The sequence below is a fragment of the Drosophila yakuba genome, chromosome 2R (genome assembly GCF_016746365.2).
Source record: "Drosophila yakuba strain Tai18E2 chromosome 2R, Prin_Dyak_Tai18E2_2.1, whole genome shotgun sequence".
NCBI classification, from domain to species: domain Eukaryota; kingdom Metazoa; phylum Arthropoda; class Insecta; order Diptera; family Drosophilidae; genus Drosophila; species Drosophila yakuba.
Genome location: NC_052528.2, coordinates 16107180 through 16131955, shown reverse-complemented (window position 1 = coordinate 16131955; position 24776 = coordinate 16107180). Strand labels below are relative to the sequence as shown.

The window sequence follows — 24776 nt, the reverse complement described above, 5'->3', positions numbered from 1 at the left end:
GTTTGATTCACAAATTCAAACAGCAACTTCACTCAAAGTATCTCTTTCACTCAAACGATTTTCTCTCTCTTTGCAAACCTTCTCTCACGAACAGTGGCGCCATTACGCCAAGCAGCGGCGGTAAATGCTACTAAAATTGCTCTCTTTTTCAGCGCTCATGCGCCATTGCTCGGCGGTATCGTTCGTATCTGCGAGATACTTTGCCGTCCGTCGAAGCGGCAACTCGAGACTCAGCCGTCAGTTTGTGGCAAACCTGAAAACAGTTCGAGTGCGAGTGCCGTACGGTTCGGACGTGTGGGCCACGCACAATTCAATTCGCAAAACGCAGAGTTAACCAAATAAGAATATTGGAGAAAATAAGAGAAACAGCCATCAGAACAAGTGAAAGAGAAATTATACGAATGCGCTGAATGTGAAAAATTCAAAAAGAAAATACACCCAGTTTAAATGTGCGCTTAGTGAAACAGTGGCCAGGAAAAATGTCAATTGACCAAGAGTGAAAAAACCACACGAAAAACACGCGAGCTACACCCCTTTAAGGTATCTGCAAGATACAGATACCCAGGCCCCCCCAAGCACAAAACCCACAACTATGGCGGCAATCCTGCTGCTCCTGCTCGGGTTCTCCTGGAGTCTAGCGGTCGAATCCGCCCTGGCGCCCAAGGATAGCGAATCGAGTGCCAGCGCGATGTTAGGCGCCGGAACAGGAGCCGCTGCCACGGTATCGCTATCCGGCGACTACTCCTCGCTGCTGTCCAATGTGCCGGCAGCCTCGCCAGTTCCGGCCAATCCATCGCAGCACAGCGGTCCGGCCAACCAGTGCTCCTGGTCGTACAACGGCACCAGTGCGGTGCACTGCGCCCTGCGTCTCATTGAGCGACAGCCTGGTCTGGATCTCCAGGGCGCCGATGGCAGCAGCCAGTTGACTATACAGTGCAACGAGCTCTACCTCTTTGAATCCTCACTGCCGGTGGCAGTATTCGCCAGATTGCAGACCCTGGAGGCACTGCGTCTGGACTCGTGCAAGCTGCTCCAGTTGCCCAACAATGCCTTCGAGGGATTGGCCACTCTGAAATCCCTGCGCTTGAGCACACACAACAGTGAGTGGGGTCCAACGAGGACCCTGGAGCTCTTCCCCGACTCCCTCGGTGGTTTGAAACAACTCACCGATCTGGATTTGGGCGACAACAATCTGCGTCAGCTGCCCTCCGGCTTCCTCTGTCCGGTGGGCAATCTGCAGGTGCTGAATCTCACCCGCAATCGCATTCGCACTGCCGAACAGCTGGGATTCGCGGACATGAACTGCGGCGCGGGCTCTGGAAGTGCTGGCAGTGAACTGCAGGTACTGGACGCCAGTCACAACGAGTTAAGATCCATCAGCGAGAGCTGGGGAATTTCCCGACTACGGAGATTGCAGCACCTGAATCTTGCCTACAACAATCTATCGGAACTTTCTGGGGAGGCGTTAGCTGGTTTAGCTTCTCTGAGAATAGTCAATCTGAGTAATAACCACCTGGAGACACTGCCGGAAGGACTTTTTGCTGGTTCCAAGGAACTTCGGGAGATTCACCTGCAGCAGAACGAGCTCTACGAGCTGCCCAAGGGATTGTTCCATCGCCTGGAGCAACTTTTGGTTGTGGACTTGTCCGGTAACCAGCTGACCTCCAATCACGTGGATAACACCACCTTTGCCGGCCTTATTCGACTTATTGTGCTGAATCTGGCCCATAATGCTCTGACTCGAATTGATTATCGCACCTTCAAAGAGCTGTACTTCCTGCAGATCCTGAACTTGCGAAACAACTCCATTGGCCACATCGAGGATAATGCCTTCCTGCCGTTGTACAATCTGCACACCCTCAACCTGGCCGAGAATCGCCTGCACACCCTGGATGATAAACTATTCAATGGGTTGTATGTACTGTCGAAGTTGACGCTCAACAATAATCTCATCAGCGTGGTCGAGCCTGCTGTGTTCAAAAACTGCTCGGATTTGAAGGAGCTGGACCTGAGCTCTAACCAGCTGAATGAGGTACCTCGTGCCCTGCAGGATTTGGCCATGTTGCGCACTCTCGACCTGGGCGAGAATCAAATCCGTACCTTCGACAACCAGAGCTTTAAGAATCTGCACCAGCTGACGGGTCTACGGCTGATAGACAATCAGATTGGCAACATAACAGTGGGCATGTTTCAGGATCTGCCCAGGCTTAGTGTTCTGAACTTGGCCAAGAACCGCATACAGAGCATCGAGCGGGGATCCTTCGACAAGAACTTCGAGTTGGAGGCCATTCGCCTGGACAGGAATTTCCTTGCGGACATAAATGGAGTTTTCGCTACACTAGTTTCTCTGCTGTGGTTAAATCTTTCGGAGAACCATTTGGTGTGGTTTGATTACGCATTCATCCCATCGAACCTGAAATGGCTGGATATCCATGGAAACTATATCGAGGCCCTCGGTAATTACTACAAGCTTCAGGAGGAGATTCGAGTAAAAACGCTGGATGCCTCGCACAATCGCATCACAGAAATTGGACCAATGTCGATTCCAAACACAATAGAGCTGCTGTTCATCAACAACAATCTCATTGGAAATGTGCAGCCCAATGCCTTTGTGGATAAGGCAAATCTGGCCCGAGTGGATCTCTATGCCAATCAGCTGAGTAAACTGCAGTTGCAACAGTTGCGAGTGGCTCCAGTGGTGGCTCCCAAACCATTGCCAGAGTTTTACCTGGGCGGTAATCCGTTCGAGTGCGACTGCACCATGGACTGGCTGCAGAGGATTAACAACTTGACCACCCGTCAGCATCCGAGGGTGATGGATATGGCCAACATTGAGTGCGTGATGCCTCACGCCCGCGGTGCTGCAGTGCGTCCTTTGAGTGGCCTGCGTCCGCAGGACTTCCTCTGCCGCTACGAGTCGCATTGTTTCGCCCTATGTCACTGCTGTGACTTTGATGCCTGCGATTGCGAGATGACGTGTCCGAGTAATTGCACCTGCTACCACGACCAAATCTGGTCCACGAATGTTGTCGACTGTGGTGGCCAACAGACCACGGAGCTGCCACGGCGCGTTCCCATGGATTCCAGTGTGGTGTACCTCGACGGCAACAATTTCCCTGTGCTGAAGAATCATGCATTTATCGGGCGCAAGAACCTGCGAGCTCTCTATGTGAATGGCAGCCAGGTGGCGGCTATACAAAATCGCACCTTTGCCAGCCTGGCCTCGCTGCAGTTGCTCCATCTGGCCGATAATAAGCTGCGCACCCTTCATGGCTACGAGTTCGAGCAGCTTTCCGCATTGAGGGAGCTGTATCTGCAGAATAACCAACTGACGACCATTGAGAACGCCACTCTGGCACCATTGGCCGCCTTGGAGCTAATCCGCATTGATGGCAACCGTCTGGTTACTCTTCCCATTTGGCAGATGCACGCCACCCATTTCGGCACAAGATTAAAATCCATCAGCTTGGGCAGGAATCAATGGAGCTGCAGATGTCAGTTCTTGCAGGCCCTCACATCGTATGTGGCGGATAATGCCCTGATTGTCCAGGATGCCCAGGATATCTACTGCATGGCCGCCAGTTCGGGAGCTGGTAGTGCTGCACTGGAAGATAGCAGCTCGAATTCGGTATCCCTAGAGAAGAGAGAGCTGGACTTTAACGCCACAGGTGCTGCATGTACTGATTACTACTCTGGTGGGTCAATGCTGCAGCATGGTATCCCAGAATCATATATTCCCTTGCTGGCTGCTGCACTGGCTCTTCTCTTCCTGCTCGTGGTCATCGCCATGGTCTTTGCCTTCCGCGAATCCTTGAGGATCTGGCTGTTTGCCCATTACGGCGTTCGCGTGTTCGGACCACGTTGCGAGGAGTCGGAGAAGCTCTACGATGCCGTGCTCCTGCATTCCGCCAAGGATTCGGAGTTCGTGTGCCAGCACTTGGCCGCCCAGCTGGAAACCGGACGACCACCACTGAGGGTCTGTCTACAGCACCGAGACCTGGCCCATGATGCCACCCACTATCAGCTCTTGGAGGCGACAAGAGTCTCCCGCCGAGTGGTCATCCTGCTCACCCGGAACTTCCTTCAAACGGAGTGGGCCCGCTGTGAGCTACGACGGTCGGTTCATGATGCCCTGCGTGGAAGGCCCCAGAAACTGGTGATCATCGAAGAGCCCGAGGTCGCCTTCGAGGCGGAGAGCGATATTGAGCTGCTGCCCTATCTGAAAACATCAGCAGTTCATCGAATCCGGCGCTCGGATCGCCACTTCTGGGAGAAGCTGCGCTACGCCCTGCCCGTGGACTATCCCACATTCAGGGGCAACAACTACACGCTGGAGCTGGACCATCACAACCACGAGCGGGTGAAACAGCCGGCAAGTCCCGGCCTGCTCTATCGCCAGGCTCCGCCACCCGCCTACTGTGGCCCAGCGGATGGAGTTGGAATCGGTGCTGTTCCACAAGCTGTACCAGTGAATGCCTCTGTTCCCGCGGAACAGAACTACTCCACGGCCACCACGGCCACACCCAGTCCTAGGCCGCAGCGAAGAGGAGAGCAGTCGGGATCTGGATCAGGTGGAAACCATCACCTGCACGCCCAGTACTACCAGCATCACGGGATGCGTCCGCCATCGGAGCACATATACTCCAGCATCGACTCGGACTACTCGACCCTGGATAACGAGCAGCACATGCTGATGATGCCGGGCGCACCGGGTGGACTTGCCATGGAAGCAGCCCAGAGGGCACAGACCTGGCGACCCAAGAGGGAGCAGCTGCATCTTCAGCAGGCCCAGGCCGGAACACTGGGCTCCAAGGCGAGCCAGTCCGCCCATCAGCAGCAGCAGCAACAAAATCCGACAGCCGTGTCCGGACAACAGCAGGGACCCCATGTTCAGGCGTATCTGGTGTAAGGAGGCGTGGGGCAGAACCGACCGCTTTCTGGGAGAGTGACAGTGATTTCTTTAGGGACTGGTTCCTGTGCATAATTTTAATTACTAAAATATATGTGCGAGTTAAGCTAAGGAGGGGGGAGGGAAAACAAAATAGAAATGCGGAAGTTGCAACTAGCCAGCCAGATTTTAACGTATATTATTTTGTTTATCCAGTGCAAAGTCATTTTAGATGCACTAAACAAACACAGCGCACACAGCCCCAAGGAACGAGATACAAGATACCACCAGATACATATGCAGTGGGCCGAGGGCCTCGGCCATGTCAAGTGTGTGCATCCAAAAGTGGATAGGTGGGGGCAGGGATGTTACTTACTACAATGCCATTTCAAAGTTTCAAAACTTTACCACACCAAACTTAGTTTTCTCCCTCACATGAGCACGAACTTTTGGTCTTCATCTGGCATTTGCTTAGCCGAGAATTGCCCGAGGGGGGAATTTGTGATAACTTTTTAATATGGTTTTAATCAGTTGGACTCCAGTACCTCGAGTATAAAGGTTCCCGAGTCGAGATGGAGTTTCCATGGGCGAGCTGCATTTGCATTCCCAAATTGATTGTTCAATAATTGACTTGGTAATGGACATTAACCCGGAATAGCTACCCCTGTATGTATCCGCGCATCTCCGGCATCCTGCATCCATTTGTAAATAGCTCTCAGTACCGTATTTACTGCCCAAACATAGATATACACACATACAGAAATGCAGATACATCCACACATACAGATACAGTTACAGATACAGATACACCTTTAAACAGTTACAGATACGAATTCATAACCATATGGGGATAATTCAATAATCACATTCGAGTACACATGTAAATTGCATGCCGCAGCCGTAAAATCGATAAATGCATTTGTCAAGTAATCTGTATGTAAAAAGCATAAATAATTAGCTAGCAAACCGACAGCCCGGGAAGATTTCCCGTGGTTAACTACATCGTAATAATGATGCAGAATAATATGCAGATGGTAGATGGTAGATGGGCGGCGAAGTAAACAAAATCCGAAACAGAAAAGCTCATTTTAAACACTTACGCTTACCAAAACTAACGATAATTGTAATAAAAGTTTAGCAAACTGGCGCGGCGCATACACAATATGCATAGCTAATTATATATAGTACATACATATATTCATGGATATATCAATGTGCGTGTCTGCATGTACGTGACTGTGTAAAGTAAAGCAAACTACTGATATTAAAGAACTACTATGTATGAGGTATACTTTATATATATATACATATTTGTATGTATGCTCGCAAGTACGCATATATCTACGCATATATTATACGAGTAAATGTTTAACAACTGCCTATAGAAAGTACGAAACAGAAGAGCATTTATTTCAGCACACATACACACAAAACACACACTCGCCTACTCGTCATTAATTAAGCAAATCAGTTTGAAACTATTGAGATTTAGAAAAAGGGGTATGAAAATGAATAGAAACCCCTCACACACACAAGACACTTGTACCAGTATATGAAAAACCCAAAACTGTTATTTAATTTTATCATTTTGTAATATACGTCGATCGGCCCTAAGTTTAGTTCTAGTGCAGCTCTAATATAATTGTATAACCTATGGATAATTCAATTTTGTGAATACAACTATTTATATACTCTATATATACATCTAAAAATCTATGTACGATTACGACAAACAACAAAGATATTTTTCTGTTTCGCCAGCGAACAATGCAAATGAAATGAACAACTTTTTTAAAACAAAAACCCGAAAACTGTGTCGATAAATGGTTTGTGGGATTGCGGGCTTGTGGGATTGCTGGATTGCTCTACCATTTCCAGCTGGCTTTTTGCTGCTTTTGCTAATTTAATTCATCATGCACATGAGTTGCTGTTTTGTAATCCTCACGCATTTGCAGGGGCGTCCGCGGAGGAGGGGTTTTCGGTCGGCGGCTCGTCAAAGTCAACGGACAAACGTAGCTCAGCTACAAGCCGTCAGAGTGATAAATCATTTTTTTTTCTATACGCTATACGCTATAGTGTATATGTATATGCATGTATATAAACCGACAGACAAATGCGCAGCTACGCAAGTACCATACAAATCAGCCCCCTTTTTCCATCCAATTCAGATGGTCCATCATCATCTATAGCGCCTCGAAAACCCAACTTCCCAGTCGCCCAATCTCCCAGTCTCTCAGTCTCCATGTCTATCTGTCTGGCGGTTAAATGATGGCTGTTTCCATTTGAAGGGTAACAGAAACACACTCGTACCTGGGCTGGAGTGGATTTCTATGACGCTTTTGGCATTTATGCCAGGCCAACTCGAGCTCAAGGGCCACAGCGTTGTAAATACTGGTGAAACAAATCGAGGAACTTCGTTTTCCGTATCCGTATCGGTATCTCAATTTCTCATATCAACTACACTCGATTTCGATTGCCATACAGTTGGGGAAATCAAAAGAAAAGGGGAAACGGTTTTATTGAGGAGGGGGGACCCCCATTCAACTGCATCTGCAATTGCAAAGTTTTTTAATTTTCTCGAACAGAAGAAGCGTTTCGCACTGCACACAACTTGTGACTAATAGAATTACAAAACCGGGCAAAGATACAATGCAACACTTGTGTACCTAGAATCTAGAATGATGATGGGGGAAACTGGGGAAAGAGAATTTTTTGGGGGGTGGTGGGAAAAATCGGAAGCCCTAGTTAAGGAATTTTTGGAAAATTTCATTTAACAATTTCCTAATTGTTTGCAGATACGCATCTGCTGTCGAGTGGCATTTTCCCCGGGGAGGGTTTTTCCCTAGCGCTTTTCTGCTAAATTCCCAGTAAAATCAATAGCCAGCTCTTTAAATCAATGCTCTAGTTTTTCCAAGGAAGTTAACGCATAAGCAGAAGTAGAAGCAGAAGCCGGGCAAAAAAATATTTCATATTGCCTGATCAAAATTCAATACGTGTTGCAAATATCGGATTTCCATCAAAACAGAAACAAAAACAAAAAACAAAACAGTCGTAAAAAACATCGAGGGTTGCTGCCGACTCACATACATACGTGTGGCATAGGGGGCGGTGAAAAAATGTATAGGATACATCGGCCTTTGCTCGCTTATTATGATAATAAATTTTTATGCTGTAAGAAATAAAAGAGAGTGCGGAAAAAAATTAAATAAAAAAGTATCAGACGCCCACACACACACAGAGAGAAGGGCCAAAGTGAATTAAATTGAATTGAAAACTGTTTCCCCGATAAAGGGCCCAGTTCTCAGGGGCAAGTTTAAATGCCCAGGACCCTACACTTGCAATCAAATTATTTAAATGTAATAAAAAAGGTCCGGCTAAATATTTGCCTTGGCCTGGCAAAAGTTGGCAATGTCAAATGTGGGCCAGTCATTCAGATTTCCTCTCAATGTCAGCTTTCAGTCAGATATGCCTATACATATATATATATTCGTATATACATATATATCTTTTTTGTGAGCGGGGGCAAAACTGGGAAAACGCTTTTCGTCACGTTTTCGTCGGTAGAGCGCACAGAAATAGGCAAATAAATCTGTGCGAGCAACGGGAAAATTGAAACGAAATGCTTGGTCAGGCTTTTCTATATATTTACACCTATATATACATATATCTACTATATAGGCGGCAATTTTCAATTTCTAGCTGATAAACAACGACGCCAAGGTGATAAGTTCATTCTGACAGCTTGCAAATCAAAGTGTCTCTGGGCCTTTATTCCGCTTTTATATCTTCTACTTCGGGGAAAATCAATTTAGGCCAGACAATGATTGAAGTTTTTGCGTGGGACTTGGCTCACATATTTCACTGTTTTATTTTTTGGCATAAAAAACAACGTAAGTCACTTTTAATTATACATGTCCAGATTGAGCAATGTTTTTAAACACTTGATGTCAAAATGGTTGGAAAATTGTGAAAAATTCAGGCCCAATTGATTTTAATACATGATGAATACTACGAGGCAACAGAGTTGTGGAAAAGTGCTGCCACACACTTTGAGTTCTCGTTCTAGTCAACGTAATTAACCTTTTTCTAAAACTTTTTGTCTGTATTTATAATAAGCTATATAATGCCGCCAGAACGCAAATGTGGCAAGTGCCAACAAATGAATTGCTTCAGCAACTGAACGACCTTACATATATAGACCCACAGATATGTCCTTAAATATATATACATACATACTCGTATACTTGCTGGCTCGTACATGTGAGTTTGTCATAATTTCACGTCCATTGTCAGCATTTATTCAACACGGCGGGAAAGTCAGAAAATGTGGGGGAAACCGGGACGGAAAGGACTGAAAGGACGGCAGACGACATTTATGCTTTATCCTGACTGGTGTCCTCCCTTACCCCAATCTCCCACCATTGTTGTTGCTTTTCTGGGGCGTAATTATTTGTTTTGGCTTGCTGGGTTCATTTACTCCACCGAAAAGAAAATACCCCAAAGGAGTCACACTCGGTGTATGTATTTGCATGTGTTTCTGGTTGCTGTGTGTTTGTTTGTCTGCGTCCTGTGCACATGTGTTTTAATTTCTGTTTGTTGTCTTTCCACAATACAACAATAAAAAAAAACTGTAACACTTGTGTCCTCTTCTTGTTGTTTCTGGGTTAAATTTTCAACTCAGCCTTGCCGTGGGTTCAAACCAATTACAAATTATGTCCCAGCTAAGGGTCACCTCTTCCAACTGATTCTAGCGGGGATTGGTGTCCCAGAGATGCCTCTTTATGAGATACTCTTGTCGAAACTATTTATCTTGCTCAGGCGCTGGGGAGCTAGAAAATCAATATCTCGCTGTGGGCTGCAAAGCTTTAAAGTGCGAGCTTCGCCGGCTGGGGGAAATCCAGCTGGAAAAACCGGTTTAATGAGCCAGGCTGCTTTCTGGCTGATGGACGCCTTGCACGCAACGACACCAAACATGTCCTGTGCTTATTAAATTTCGTGAGCAATGGCCAAAGGACTTGGCTGTGGAAGTGGAAGTGGCGCTGCAGCGAGGAATAACGCAAACAAAGCAAAGTAAAGCCGGCAGGATACGAAGGACTCCGGCCGAGAAGAAGGCATAAAAAGCAATGACTTGGTCACGACCAATAAGATTGAAGACAATTCAATTGAAAAGAATCACCGATCGATAATCTTTACCACTGACCGCACACACACGCTCGATGGCCACTGGCCACTAGCCACTGACCACTGGCCAGCCATGTCCATGTTCCTTAAAGGACCCTACCCCATCTGCCCCAGTTTCAGTGCCACATCCTTGCCCTGGATATTCCATCCATTCCATTTACATGTTCATCGCAGGAGTTGCTTTTCCTACATTTCCAACATTTCTACTTCCACAGTGCGTTGGCAACTTGAGCGTGTGCTTTTTAATTCGCTTTACTTAGTTCCAAGTGGCCCAGAGCACTCGAAGATAGCACAGCTTTCTTAATTTTGTTTGACTTTAGCTAAAGTTTAATGATAGACTCATGTTCCCTCCTTCACTCCCCCCACGCTGACTGACAAAGGGTGAAGTGAGTGGAAGGAAGTCGAGTCAGGACTCTGGAGAGTTACATTCAAGTGCTCTGTAATCGACTGCAATCAACACGAGCAGCAAGAGGCTTAGTTCATGGAAAGGATAATAATGATGGGATTACGAGGCACTCGCTAAGGGAGTATTATTTAATCACTACTAAAGCAATGTATGCAAAAAGGGAGTTGGAAGTCCAAATCCGCTTGGGGAATTTTATATTATTTTGTATTTAATTTGCCTAATCGCCATAGGTATGCGGTGCTAAGCTGGAATTCAGCAACACCATTTGTTTTTCTAGTAATTATTATGGTGAATTTTTAACTATGTTTGTTCTAAAGATTAAATAAATTCATAAATTTTTGTAAATCTAGCTATGTAGGGTTTTCAGAGCATGAAGGGTGTGTGATCTTGAAAGATAGTCCCCTGACCCCAGATGAGTATCCGACACTGCAGCTCATTATCCTAGTTTTTCTGCCGGAGGCGTTCTGAAGTACACAAATACGAGTTCAGTTCTTGGGTACACACGTGCAGTCGCGCCATCTCAGTCGCACTATATACCTCTCCCTTTCAGGCACTCAGTTTAAATAAACAAGGAAGTAATTAACATTTTCGGGGCAGTTCCTCAGTGTTTTTTGCCTCCTCCTGTTACCCAGCTCGTTTCTACTTCATTTACTTTGCTTACTCAAATTTCGGAGCAGCCTATTTACATGGACAAAAACTTTTCTTTTGGGTTATTTTATTTTGTATTTCGTATTTTTTCTTCGTTTTTTGATGTTGTTTATCCCAGCCCTGGGGCTGCACTTTATAAAGTGTTAACTTGCCGAACCTGAACCCTTTTTTCTTTTTTCTGGAACCAATGGTGGGGAGGGGGCTCAGAAACTGCGTGCTTTGGTCATATAAAACTTTGATTCGATATCCGTTCAAGCCGTCTAATGCCCCGTTATGTGCATCCCAAGTATTTATTAATACATTTTATTAAGCGATAAAACAGTTTATGGTGGAAACAAAACGTGTCCCGTCTAATCAAACATTTTATGCGCCACTCTTAAACGCCGCCCCACCTGACTTTATATTTGTTTGTATTAAAAATGCATAAACCCATAACCACATAATTAGTTTTTATAAGCGGAGAGCTCCGCACCGAGCTAATTTTGCATGTGACGTGCCACAAATCCCATTTTCTAGCCCGAAATGTTTAACTATGCTTATTTTTATTTAAATAAAGGCCATAAATGCTTATACGGCACACACACCGTGCCTCTGAACTAAACTTTATGGGCCTCATAAAAAGTGGAGCATGGATTGCCGATGGCATAACACCGTGTTTACCATGGGGCGAGCTATTCAAGAACTTGCTATTGTGACCCGTCAAAACCATCGAAGAAAACTATGGCCAGCATCAAATCGAATGAGTGATATGACAAATCCGCCAGCGAAACTAGTTTTCTGTTGTGTCAGATCTTATCGGATCCCGGGGACCCAACTCAAGCAACAAATTAACTTGCCCAAAATCACTGGCCCTCGGTTTCTGATTTCATAAAAAATGATATGTCCAACAAAGTTATAAAATCAGCACGCGTAGCCAAAACGTTTAAAATCAAATGCCATCTCCAGCAGCTCCATCATCGGATTCGTATACGAATTCGGTTGAAGATGAAGACTGGAGACTCCCCCACAGAGAAATTTATTAAGTGGCCGATAAGCATCTAGGGGCCAAACAAGCGAACCGACTTGACCATTGATTGATATGGTAGATATTTAAACATAGATGCGCATAGACATTGCTCACATACAGGCGATTGGTTATGGGCTCTTAATGGCAAAGATGGACTTACATGTCTGCGGTCCGGGTCATTGATTTTGCCTGGACTAATAATAGAGGTTAACTAAGCTAATGAAAATGGCTTTCGAAAGTTTAAATACTAAATATGAACGCAGTTAACTGGGAAATTTTATTGTCTTTTTCGTGGAGCGAAGCGGAAACGACTGAAGTTTTTACGACCAGGGAATGACGCGTTCTTATCTAAGAATTTTACTTCAACTTCCAAATCGATGATGGCCTTTAAAAATTTGTGCCTTTAAAAATTAGGGACTAGACCTTTGTAAGAGTGCCTTAAATCTACGTTAAAATAAATAAAAGCCAAACCAGTTTATGTGCAAATGTACTACATTTAAATGAGGTTAAAGAATTTGAAATAGGTAGTGTGGAACTCTATAAATTCCAATTGAATATTCCCCTATTCTGCACATTAAATATGTTAATTCCATATATTAATCATCTTCTTGTGCATAAATTCCCTTCACTTTCTATCAAACTGTCTTTCGTTTTCCGTGAACCTTGAATGCAGACTTAAACAATGTGGAACAATTAATATTCCCCAACTCTCTGCCATGGAATTTCGTATATCAGCAATGATATCTAGACCCGCATAATACCAGACTATTTCGACTGATTTGGCTTACGGAGCAGCTGCAATTAATTAAATCACTTCACCTTGATCAGCAAATGAAGCAGTTTTGTTGTGCTGCTATCTACGCACATATCTAATTTAGTATAATGTGCATTATATTCGCTTAGTTTAGTTAAACACGTCGAAATACAAGACATTTGTTTGCGCATACACTGGTACAAAATACACCTGCCCTGCTTTAAAAAGGCCCCTCCCCACTGCCTTCATCGAACTTGGCAGCCTCATTTGTGAGTCAAAGTTGGGAAAATGTTTGAGTTTAACAGGCCGCTGGATGATTTTGATGATGATGGTGTGATGGGGAGGCACTGATAAGAGCGCTCGTAATGAGCAAACATTTTACTATTGAAATTTTAATTAGCTATTGCGCAATAAAAATAAAAAAAGAACGGCCTGAAAAGGAAAACAAGAAATTATGAAAATTTCAGTTCAGTTTGGGTGTTTTATTAAAATTTATGCCCGGTGACAGTTGAACCCCCTTTCATGGGGGAAATTAACCAAAAGCTTGGCCATAAAATGCATTAACTCTGAATGCAGCGGAGTAGTGCATAGAATTTTTCCATATTTTACGATTGCGTTTTTTATTGTCTCAACTTTAAGGGATACCCAAAGTAGAGCCGTTGATTGCACGGACCATGCAGGTTGGCATTTTATTAATGAGATTAATCAATTTCGGTTTTCTTCATTATTGCCATGGTTGTTGGCGGAGTTCTGAGTGCCCCATTTCGCCCTTTTTTCTGTTCTGTTTCGTTTTTTTTTTTTGGTTACTATAGGTTCTCCTCTAGTGCCGAGTGTATCTGGTATCTGATGGCGTTTTTTACGATGCCTTTCGGTCTCGGATCTTGATATTTATGTGGGAGTCTTTGGCATCGAGGCGTTGCGATGCGGTGCGGTGTGGAGTTTTCAGTTGACGGCTTTTTACGATCTGTCAACGCAGGCCAACGTGTAGAATATATGAGCTCAATTGTCTTTTTTACGACTGCAGCTCATTTGCTTAGCACACCCCGCCCACTTTCCCTTAACCCCTGGCGTCTGTGGCGCAGTCTGTCAACAGTTTACACAAACAGCCAGCAAAGGGAGCATTTTATGTGCACTACAAAATGTATGAAATGTACTGCTAATAGCAACCGACCTGGTCTCCAGGGTCCTGATATGTAGGCCCTCCATATAGTCAGTCATTCCCATACGGAACGCAAGGTGCAAACAACTAAAAAAGGTACTGAACTTAGCCCAGGTTTTACGACTCGCACTGCCAACATGCATCGGCATCTAGGGGTTAAGACTGCCACTTCGATGGAGGAAGCGAAAGTAAATGTTTGACAGTTTATGGCCCTGGCCCAGGAACTCTATTAGCCAACAGATTTGAAAGCACATATGGCCCTTAAAGGGTCTAAGGCCAGCACTAAAATTACCCCTTCCGGAGTGTTCTCTAAATATATAAAAGAGGTGTTTAGAGGTGGTAGGAGTAAAGCGCATTATAATGTAATACATATTTCCACTATTACTATTTGATTTAGGGCTTGAAAATTGTAATTTTTAGTTATAGCTACAAAATAAGCAAACGAAACATTCCACAGTGCTGTTCGAAATCTGTTCTGCATCTGTACAAGAAATTTGTTTACCCACCGGATTTACACAAACGGCTAAAATGGCATTCCTCAGTCTATTGTTGCCCAACTCATGAATCACTCCCCGACCACAAAAAGAAAAAAAAATGCAACCGAATTGCTTCCACAGATGCAATATACCCATAATTTCTTGCAATTTCCGAGGCATTGTTTTGGCTGATCGGCCGTAAAACCAAAATAAAAACTCTGTGGGCCATTTGCGAAGAGCTCAGAAGGCTGGGCACCATTCTTTGGGTAGCCAAACAATTGACACAAGAGATGGGCAATTAAATTCCGGGAATTATCGGAACTAAACAAGCGACAAACCACAAAAGCGCAGCGGCAGAAGGAAATTGCCGCTCGTAAGTAGTTTGAATCAATGCAACAAAGGTCACCGAAATGAAATGAAATAAGAAAAAAACGGCAAAATAAACAATGAGCCAGGCTCAAAAGATGAAGCAGGTAGCCGCCGTAGGAGGCTGAGAATGAGTTTGATGCCTCATCATGGCCATCAGGTGGCATGACAATTAAAATTAGGTAACACGGTGAAAATTGGAAAGTTGCCGCCTTCGAGAACTTTGAACCGCCGCCGATCTGCTCCGGATCTGTTCCACTGATCCAAAGACCGCCTTTGATGACCGCCGCCTAACCAAGCGACTTGTGTTGTTAGCGCTGATGAAGTAATTCAGTAATTTGGTCCAGCCGGGCATTTAACTAAAAATATTTTGATTAAAGCCGCTCGGTGGCTTTAAGCCAAGTGTAGTCAGCGGACATCAGAAAATCAATAGACTTCCGTTGTTGCCGCCGCCGTTGCCGCCGCTTTATTTAAATGCTAAGTTCACGCCCAAGTTCTCCACTCGTTTCTGTATTCGCCGTTGTCTCGCCTGTCCATTAAAAGCAAATTCCTCAAAACTTGGCTGCTGTCAGCAGCAAACAATGTCAACATTGCCCGGAACATGGGTATGGGCATCGGGGTAGGATGGTATCCAAGCCAAGTCGAGGGTCGCTTCTCGTCCTGGATCAGAGTTAGAATGGTAACCCCTTGGTAAAGAGATGAAGGAGGGCGAAATATTCATGCGAAAATTTGTTAACTTTTTCTTGGGGCAAGGCGGCAAACACACAAAAGGGCTAAGCCATACAATTTGGGGCCATCTATCGCTGTCGCTTCCTACTCCTTTTTTATTCATGAGCACACAAAAATAATACAAATGAAAATAATAAAAATACAAATTGAAAGGAAAACAAAACACTTTTGCTGTGACCCGGCGTTTCGGGACTTTCTCTGTCTGTCTTCTTCTGTGTTTGTGTGGGTGTGTGTGTGGGTGGGTGTTTGTGGGTGTGTGCGTGTGGCAAATAAAAATAAATATATTATTTTACACGATGCCAAGACGCGCGCCAGACGCTGCTGCACAAATCTAATTCAAATTCAGCTGAAGAAGTGGCAAAATAATGTGCGAGCAGGGCGTGCAGCAAAGTGGGCGGAATGCGAATCCTTTTTGCGTCCTGCGGGCGGTCCGTGACGACCATAAAAAGGCAGGAAAAAGGCGACGCCGGCACAGGCCGCCCATTTGTTGTAGCCTTCACCATTCCTCACCACTCCCGCCGGAAAAGCTCGAAAAAGCTGCCACCCCTTTGGAATAACTCACTCATATATGCCATCTAACGACGATTGCAGACTGAAACCAATACGTGTCGCTGGGTGTAAGATACATTAACATATTTGTTTTGTCTGTGCTGTGAGTTGGTTCTCCTTCTTCAATTTCTCTAAAACATATCCACTCTCTCTTTCGTTCGCGTGCAGTCTTAAAGTGTACTAGAAGTTATGGTGACAATGGATAAGTACAAAATGGGTACTGATATTTATGGTTAAATGATCGAATTTCAAAGCACTTTGTAAGCTGTGTAAAACCATTAAAATTGTACATTTTACAGAGTTCCAAAATCACTTTTAACAAAGTGTAGATTACTTATAGATAAATACTTTTATCATTGGCCATTTTGATAAAAACAATTTCTTAAACTCCCGGTAGTTGATTACTGCAAGCTAGTTCTTAAACCCTATAAATCACACATTAAATGCACAACTTTCTCGGCTTAACAAGTTGTGCTCCGCTTTTGTTTAGGGTATTTGCTTTTCCAATCCAATTTATTCTATATATAACGAATCGTTTAATGAATTCCATATTTCGCTCTGCCAGGGAATTCCCCCCTTTGGGAGATTCTAACAAGCTCTGGCAGCTGTCCCGCAGTTTTCTCGCCCAGCAAGGAGCCCCCAACCTCCACCTCCACATCCGCATCCCTCCATTCCCATGGCTTTTCCATCTGAGCACTCGTTCCGTTCCGCCCGTATCCACTTAGACAGCTCAGGCATAAAAAACATATGTTGCCTTTGGTCCTTTTACTCCTTCTGCTGCCGTGTCCTTCGAGTCACCCAGAACCACCCACTCGGTTGGTTGGTTGGTTGTGCTTTTTCCAACAATTGGTTTTTAGGTGGCAGTCGAGCACATTTTAAGTGGTAATCATTTACGCTTCGCAAATAAATACCGAGTTTGTGATTTGAATTTTCCTGCCATTTCCATTTTCCTTGCTCGCTGCCAGATTCTGTTTGTGTTTTATTTTCATTTCGAGCCATCCTTTCCTCCGTTTGTTTTTGTTCTGTATCGCAATCGCTGTTCTCGGCTTTTCTTTTCGTTTTATTTCACAGCTTTCATTTTTGTGGGCCGCTCCTTGTCATAAAAACGGCGACCGTGGGACATTGTAAATTTTAAAGGTTAACCCTTTTCGCTTCACTTTTATGGTAGAAGCCCAAGTCCGCTGGGATTAGGTTCTCTTTCAGCTTGGCTTCCACTTTAAGCAAATCCCTTGCCCAAAACTTATTATTGATCATCGGTTGTTAAGAGCTGGAACTGGTTTTCCAATTACCTTCGGCCGGCACTCATTAACCCATTAGGTCCAGCCTATTAAGTTAACCTGAAGTACTTTCGTTGGATCTGGTTTAAAAGTAAAAACCCGAAGACAAATGAAAGTTCCCATTGTTCGGAAAATGGCTCTAAAGAACTTCAGCTGGCCGAAAGAGATCTAACCAAAACTGAGCAACCGCAGATGCTGACTTACTTTTGGATCTGTCTCTGGAATTCTGGCTCTGTTAATGATCTGCACGCTGCTCAACAAAAAAACACATTACACTGGCCAGATATCTTCTAAATGTTTATGTACAAAGATTTCGTTTTAAATAATAGATATAAATAATTATAAATACGGAAGCGATTTTAGCCATCACTTTTGCTCACTTTGAATTGCGACATGAAAGCCATTTATGCAGCTTATGAAAAGTTTTTTGAGTTATATTTTATATCCATTTAAATAACTCATTTTTCTCTGTGTAACGCGAGGGAGACCAAACCTGATCTCTGAGTAACGCGATCAGGTGCGAACAAAATTATCAGCCCGTGGGCACAGCGAAGAGCCAAATAAAAAAGGGAATATAAAAAAAGAAAACCAGAAGAAATCAAAACTCGCCGCGAAGTTAATTATAATTGCCTGGGCAAAAATACAAAGAGGGGAAAAATAAATAAATAAAGGTTGTTGCCTGGTTGACTTGAAAACCGTGGGCTGGTTCAGAGGAAGGGGGCGGGGCTGGCCGGTGGTCGGTGGTTTTATTATTGATTCGGCGCTCGGATTTTTATTTTTGAAGTGTGCGTGTGCCGGCATCCTAAATTATTTTTCATTTGAGGCACGTCGCCGGGCCCTAACTATATGAAATATCATTCGATGGGCCCGTGAATGGGAATGCCTTTTCATAATTATATTTAATTTCAAGGTTGCGCCTCGACGGAAGACAACAAATAATTGTCGGAGATAATCGGCGAGCTGTCGCGGCTGCTTAGCGCCTTGTCAGAAGAATTAGCCGACAGCAATACCAGAAATAATAATACGAAATAATAAAAAAAAAAAACAAATATTATTTATAAAAAAATAAAATCCAGATACCAGCTGCTGAATACATTTGAGTGGGTGTAATTATGACAATTGAGACCAATTCGACGGCCGACCAATGGAATATGGAATGGGAATTAGCTCAATTGCAGTTCTCGAATGTGTGAATGGAGATTGGAGAACAATCAATGGCTAATGGATTTGATATTGAAGAGCAACGGCTGTATTGGGGTTTGTGGCACGATTAAGCGAAATTGATATTGATAGATACAGATGCAAATCTGTTTTTGCATTGAACCTGGTTGCATATCCGAGTGCAGAAAGTGGGAAAAACTTTAGCTGCAGCTGTTGCCAAGCCAATGTATGTATGCCGATTTAATTTTCCTTGGCAAAATATAATTTGATTTTAGTCTATAGAAATAGCTTAGCTACTTTAAATTGGCCATCTAAGATTCTAGCAATGGAGCATCCTCTGTATTAGTCACCTTTTGCACCTATTGCTCAACTGCTTTACTGTGGGAAACCCACAAATCAATGGCCAATAAAAATGCAAGCAAACCAGGTCAATGGGTCTGGTGGTCGGTGTCTGTAGGAAGTTCTCAAATTAAGACATACAATTCGAAGAAACGACTTCCCCAGCTAGGGAGCTGTGGAGCTGAGCAGCTGGGCAATAAAACACCGTCTGCAGTGTGAATTGAGCAGAGTGCTTTTCCACACAATAATAGAGGAAACATTTCGCCCAACATCTGTTTTGTTTGACATATCAATTTCCCGAAGCGTGTAAACATATCAAATCGATCGCACAACTTGTCATGTCCCAAAACAGATCGAATGGAGCCGGCAACTAAGGCCAATCTCTGGATGTTGGACACTAAATGAAATTGTAAACACAGCAAACATAACTGTGACGCTGGGCCTTCGACTGTGACGTATTGTGCTGAATGTTCAATGTTCAATGGAAATTAACACGAAATCAAATCGAATAGCAAACAATCCGAGTGAACGGCCCAAAAACCAAAACCAAAACCTATTCGAAGCAGCTCAATTTGATTTTCGAGTTGTTGTCAGAGAAAAAAAAAAGGCCGGCTTGTTGTTGGGCTTTCAACGCCTGCGCAAAAGTCAAGCGCTACAAGAGTCATAAATTGAACTACAACATGCCGAACAACAATACCACAGAAATGAAAATCAACAACACGAACACTTTTGTCGTGCATTTTGCGCCACACCCAGCAAACAATTTAGTCAATATAGTCGGGGGAAAATACAGATATGCATCAACTGGCAACGAACACCGCCCCGTTCGTTCGTCTGTCTTCCAATGCTAAACAGCCTGCAGTCGGAGTCGCTTTAACTTATTGAATTTCACACGCAAAATGGAGTACGATAAGCTCTCCAGCAAGGTGATCTTGGAGCCCCACCTATGTACATACATATGTAAGTTACTTTCGTGCCCCAGACCACGAACTCTATGGGGTTAGTCATGTGACTGGGGCCATGAGATCAGATCACTCAGAACAGAGAACACCGAACACAGAACACAACCTTCAACGCCGACTCCAGCTGGGATCTAATGTGTTCGCCGCTGATTTCTGGCAGATATACGAGTGTTTGGACATGGATCACTGAATGGTATTTCGCTGCAGGTTTATCAGAATCAAATATGCTTAACTGAAAGAAAAGCCTATGGAACTTTACTGCTCTTCAATTTTATTTTACTTATTTCTTTCTATTAACAAGCGGGAAAATGTCCTGTAAGCTCAAGATGTACGACCTTGTATGCGATGTTTCTAAAATATGTGCTTATAATTCCCAAGTCATTTTTCGGTGAGCCTACCGTTGCGTGTATTGACTTTGCCACACCTTATGGTCATTTTTTTGCCATACATTCTGCCAATTTAACCCTAGAAATGCAGTCCAATGTGGATGATTTATTAATTTCTGGCCCAGCACCTGTTCGCATATAATCGATATGCGAGCCCGTGCTGCCTGTCATCGATTGCCAGATGCCAGATGCTGATGCAAATATTTATCAGCTGCAACCATGCTGCACTGACCCATAAAAGCTGCATAAATATTCATTGCTGGGCGCCGCGTCGCAGAGCTGCATTTACAATAAAATGCAAATGTATCAATTAAAGTGTGTTTTATTTTGACAACAGCCCGGGATTCCGATGGTACTGCCACTGGCGGCACTAGTACGCATTATATACCACATAGGGTGGTCGGGGGCAGAAAGACAGTGGCGCACTAGAGACGGCACTTGGATTGGCGGAGTACGACGACGTCGAGTGGTGGTCGTATCTCTGGTTGTTGACCTCGCACAATGGGGGAAACGGGCACCACATACTGGCAACACATGGAGTATAGAGCATAGAGCGTGTGCACCATTATGCGACAACGAAGCGTAGTTTCACTTACAATTAAATGACGAGGTCGCTGTTGCTGTCGCTGTCGATGACGACAATTGTCCGCCACAAAGCAACGGGACATCAATAAAGCTGAAGACCTCCTCCTCCATCTCCACAAAGGCCAGCACTCAATAACCAACCCATGTGAGCAGTTTGCTTCGGTTAGCCCCGGTCAATGTGCCAGTTGCCCGCATTCGAGCAATCAGAAACCGAAAGGAAACCCTCGGTCGCAAGCTGCAAGTGGCTAGTTGCAACATGTAATTGAGTCATTATGTAGTATCCCCCGATTTGCATAAAGCAAACGCAGCTCATGCAATTATCGCCCAGCGCCACACGTGCATTCCATATGCCGCACAGGGCTCAAAAATTATATAAATTTCATCATCAGCTACGTATGGTTTTAAGTTAAATAAATTAGGTTTTTCTGTCTCCATACATTTTTTGAAACGAGCAATCCAAACAAAATGTATTTTAAACATATTGTTTTAAAATGATTGTAACGTAAAATATCTTGGTAGTGTCTTAGGAGATCAGGTTACTATAAACCCCTTTTTATAATCCTTGTTTCAAGTAATTTAAGCCCTGTTTGCTTTTAAGTTAAGCTTTCAGTATTTAAATGTAAACGAAATATCCAAAGCCTTAATTGTTGTGCTTAAAAGTTAAATATTAAGCGTCAGATAGATTATCAAAGATAGTTATAAAATGACCCACATTGCGTGAATTTTTTCAGGTTTTGTAACCAAGTCCCTCTTGGCATCGCCGCTTCTCTGTAATTCCACTTTTTTTGATTGACAGTGCGGTTTCCGGCCCTCTCCACTGACGGCTCACCACTACAACTCGCTGCTTTGCTTTGCTGCACACCAAAAATTTATGTTTATTGGCGTTTGTCAACAATTTATTTAAATTTATTGTGACAGCATTTTTTGTGTTGCATCGCCGTCGAGTTCCCTTGTTTTGCTCCGCTCCGATCTTGATGTATTAATCGAGGGGACAGGGGAGCGTTAATCATCTGCAGATGATAGATGCCATGTTCGGCCAACAATTAAATATGCAGGTGGAGCAATTAGCTCTTCAGGGGATGAAAATTCGTAGGGGCAAGGAGCACAACTTATTAGTTATAGCCGATCAGTCATCGTTAGTTGAAGTTGCAGAGGCGTGTTTTAGCTTCAGCTATTGATCGTTAGGAAGTCTTTAGAGCAGGCTCATTATAAACGGATCGTTTACTGCGATAATTAGATACTTTCCAGTTTTAACATTTTACTTTCACTATATTTCGAACTATTAGTTGTATTTTTAGAATTTGTTTTGAATGTAAATGGTTTTTTGTATGTGATTCTGGGTGGCGCCTCGATGAAGTCTTACTACTAGACCGTGTCCTTCTTGGTTGAATGTGTGTAAATATATAACCATCTGCTTTCGCTTTTATATTTTTTAAAACCCATCTATCCTCTGACTAACCCCTGAAATTTATACCCCCAGGATGTGTTCAGCGGTTCTCAAGAACTTCTGAGTCCTTTTTTCGCATCTCATGCGAACCCACAATCATCGATGACTAATCCGACTTTAGTTTAATTTCTCTTTCGCTTAATTTATTGTTTAATGGCCCCCAGCGAGCCGGCAACGTATGAGAATAAATATAAAAAGGAGCTAAGAGCGGAAAGCTAAAAAGCAGAAAACCGCAACCCTTTCGGCCAGTCTGCCGTTTTAACCATTTAGCCTTTTGGCCGCTGCTTATTTACGTTCTTCGACGGTAAAGGCAACCTGTGTCCAAAAACTACAAAACATGCGCTGGCATAAATCATAAGCGTCGGTGAGTTGCCCAGAAACCAGGTTTAAAGATACAGATGCAGATAGAGATTCGGACTCGGACTCGCATTCAGAATCGGATATGGATATGGATGCGGATACACACGGCGAAGCAGAGGCAAGTCGAACTTTTTAACAAGCATTTAACGATTTAATTTGGCAAATACGCCGATGGTAGGGGCAAACTTTTGCTAGCCAAGGGATCCGGCAACTGTAGTGCCCAGCGGATATTTATGGATCGGAGGCGCAACCTTGCCAAAAGATGAAACGCAACGAGAAAAATTCCCAAAATGCGACTGGGGAATCGCTAACTGCCAGCCCAAACCATTTTCATTCCATTTGGGTATCCCATATGCAAAAGTGCCCAGAATGCGGGCAGTCGTTCAATTCAGGAGGAGAGGGTTTCGAATTGGGGGTTTCTGAAAGGAAAGCAGCATATGTGTGCGAGTGGCGAACTGCCGACTGCAAATGGAGCACATAAATTATATTCCATTCGATGATATTTGCGTTTGGCTGCTCTTTATTTAAAAAGAAGCGGCGCTGTTGGCCAAGGGCCCAAGTTGAAATTCAGTGAGGATTTGCTGGATAGCATTGGGTAAGATGGACTAAGAAGCCTTGCCACAAAAAAGGTTTAAACGAATAAAATATATATTTTTGGAAACCAATTCCTTAAGAGGTATCTTGGTTAAATTATACTTACAACTTTTAATTATTAAGTTATCTGTACGTCAGGTTAAGGCAATCTTAAGTAAGCACACACATATATTTTTCGATAAGTGTTAAATTTAATGATTTCAGGTTACTGGGCATGCGGCATTCGTTTCCTTTTCCACTCGCCACTCTTACTTGTTAAGTTTTCAACTCTGGCGCAGTCAGCAATTTGCTTTGGCCATATTTTTCCAGTTCTCCAGACTACACACATGCATTTTAATGCCCTCAGCTCGACGCTTTTTTTCACTTCTTTTCTATTTGCTTTCGACATTTGAAATGTGCCTTTGACTTTGCGACTGCTGCTGCAAAGTTGCCGGGGTGTGGAAGACGGTCCGAGTTCAAATTAAAGGATTCAAGGCTCGACCGCAACCCATTTATCGAGTGGAGCGGCTTTTTTTTCTATCTCTAAAGTAAATGCGGCATAATTTATGGGGACTGGGCCATTAAAATATATGTAGCTATATAAATACTCGTACGTAGCGGTACATAACATATATAATGGAATCCAGTTGGATTTTGCTGTGGCCCGATTATGGGCCATTTGTTATGCGGAGGCCTTTAATTTATTTTTATCTTTGGCTGCTAATTGCAGTTCTCAGCAATTGATTTAAATTATCTACCGAATGTGCATGCATGCTCTCTTTTATTTATATCCATATAAATATTTCATAAATCTACGGTCACCATTGGGTTAACCACTGCTGAAAAACTTTGCAATTAAGCTGGCTATAAACAAAAACAACAACAAATTATCGCATCGCATTTGAGACAAATGCAAAAAATTGCAAAAGGGTTGAATAAAAAATCTAGTTTATTAAAAAGTCTGTCAGTGGCATATGGGCAACATTTTATTGTTGTCACTGTCGGCATAAAAGTTTCATAAACATATACATAAATTAAAATTAATGTTCCACCTAGCACAATTTATGATGAGCAGCCAAGACCATTTAAACCAATACCAATTAAATAATCAAATATTTTCTCACAGCAAGTTAAACGTAATAAACGAGCTGCAAATTCTTTGTAAGCAGTCTCTGTGTCCAAACTTTCTGGGAAACTCGGCATCGGGCCATTAACAACACATACACAACAGCCAGTTGACTGCTGCCATAATGGCCAGTGAATTAAGAATTTAATTTATTAACAAACTGCTTTCGCTATCTGCTATCTGCCTGCAACAAACAGAAAGAACAGTCCGTCGTTGGCTTTGCATTAAGAATTAACCAGTTGGGTTTGACGAGGCAGCCTTTATCGGTGGCAGACGAGACTTCAACTTTTAATAGTTTAAAAGCCCGCCCCAGAGCAAGGCAGAAATTACGAGAGCGAATTAAGACTGTTGAGTCAAAGATAAAATGCATCACAAATATGGAAATTACGTCTTCGCCT

The 24776-nt window shown here is 43.6% G+C and overlaps 2 protein-coding genes across 2 annotated transcripts; one reads left to right on the top strand and one right to left on the bottom strand.

Annotated features, from left to right (window-relative positions):
• Positions 1–243: 243 nt before the first annotated feature.
• LOC6530858 (toll-like receptor 7) lies at positions 244–6691 on the top strand. The gene has a single exon (XM_002091701.4). The coding sequence runs from the start codon at positions 593–595 to the stop codon at positions 4907–4909; it is 4317 nt and encodes a 1438-aa protein (XP_002091737.1). The 5' UTR covers positions 244–592; the 3' UTR covers positions 4910–6691.
• Positions 6692–15869: 9178 nt separating this feature from the next.
• LOC120321127 lies at positions 15870–17735 on the bottom strand. The gene has a single exon (XM_039372783.1). It carries the CDS (start codon positions 17159–17161, stop codon positions 16928–16930), a length of 234 nt encoding a protein of 77 aa, XP_039228717.1. The 5' UTR covers positions 17162–17735; the 3' UTR covers positions 15870–16927.
• Between the last annotated feature and the right edge of the window lie 7041 nt (positions 17736–24776).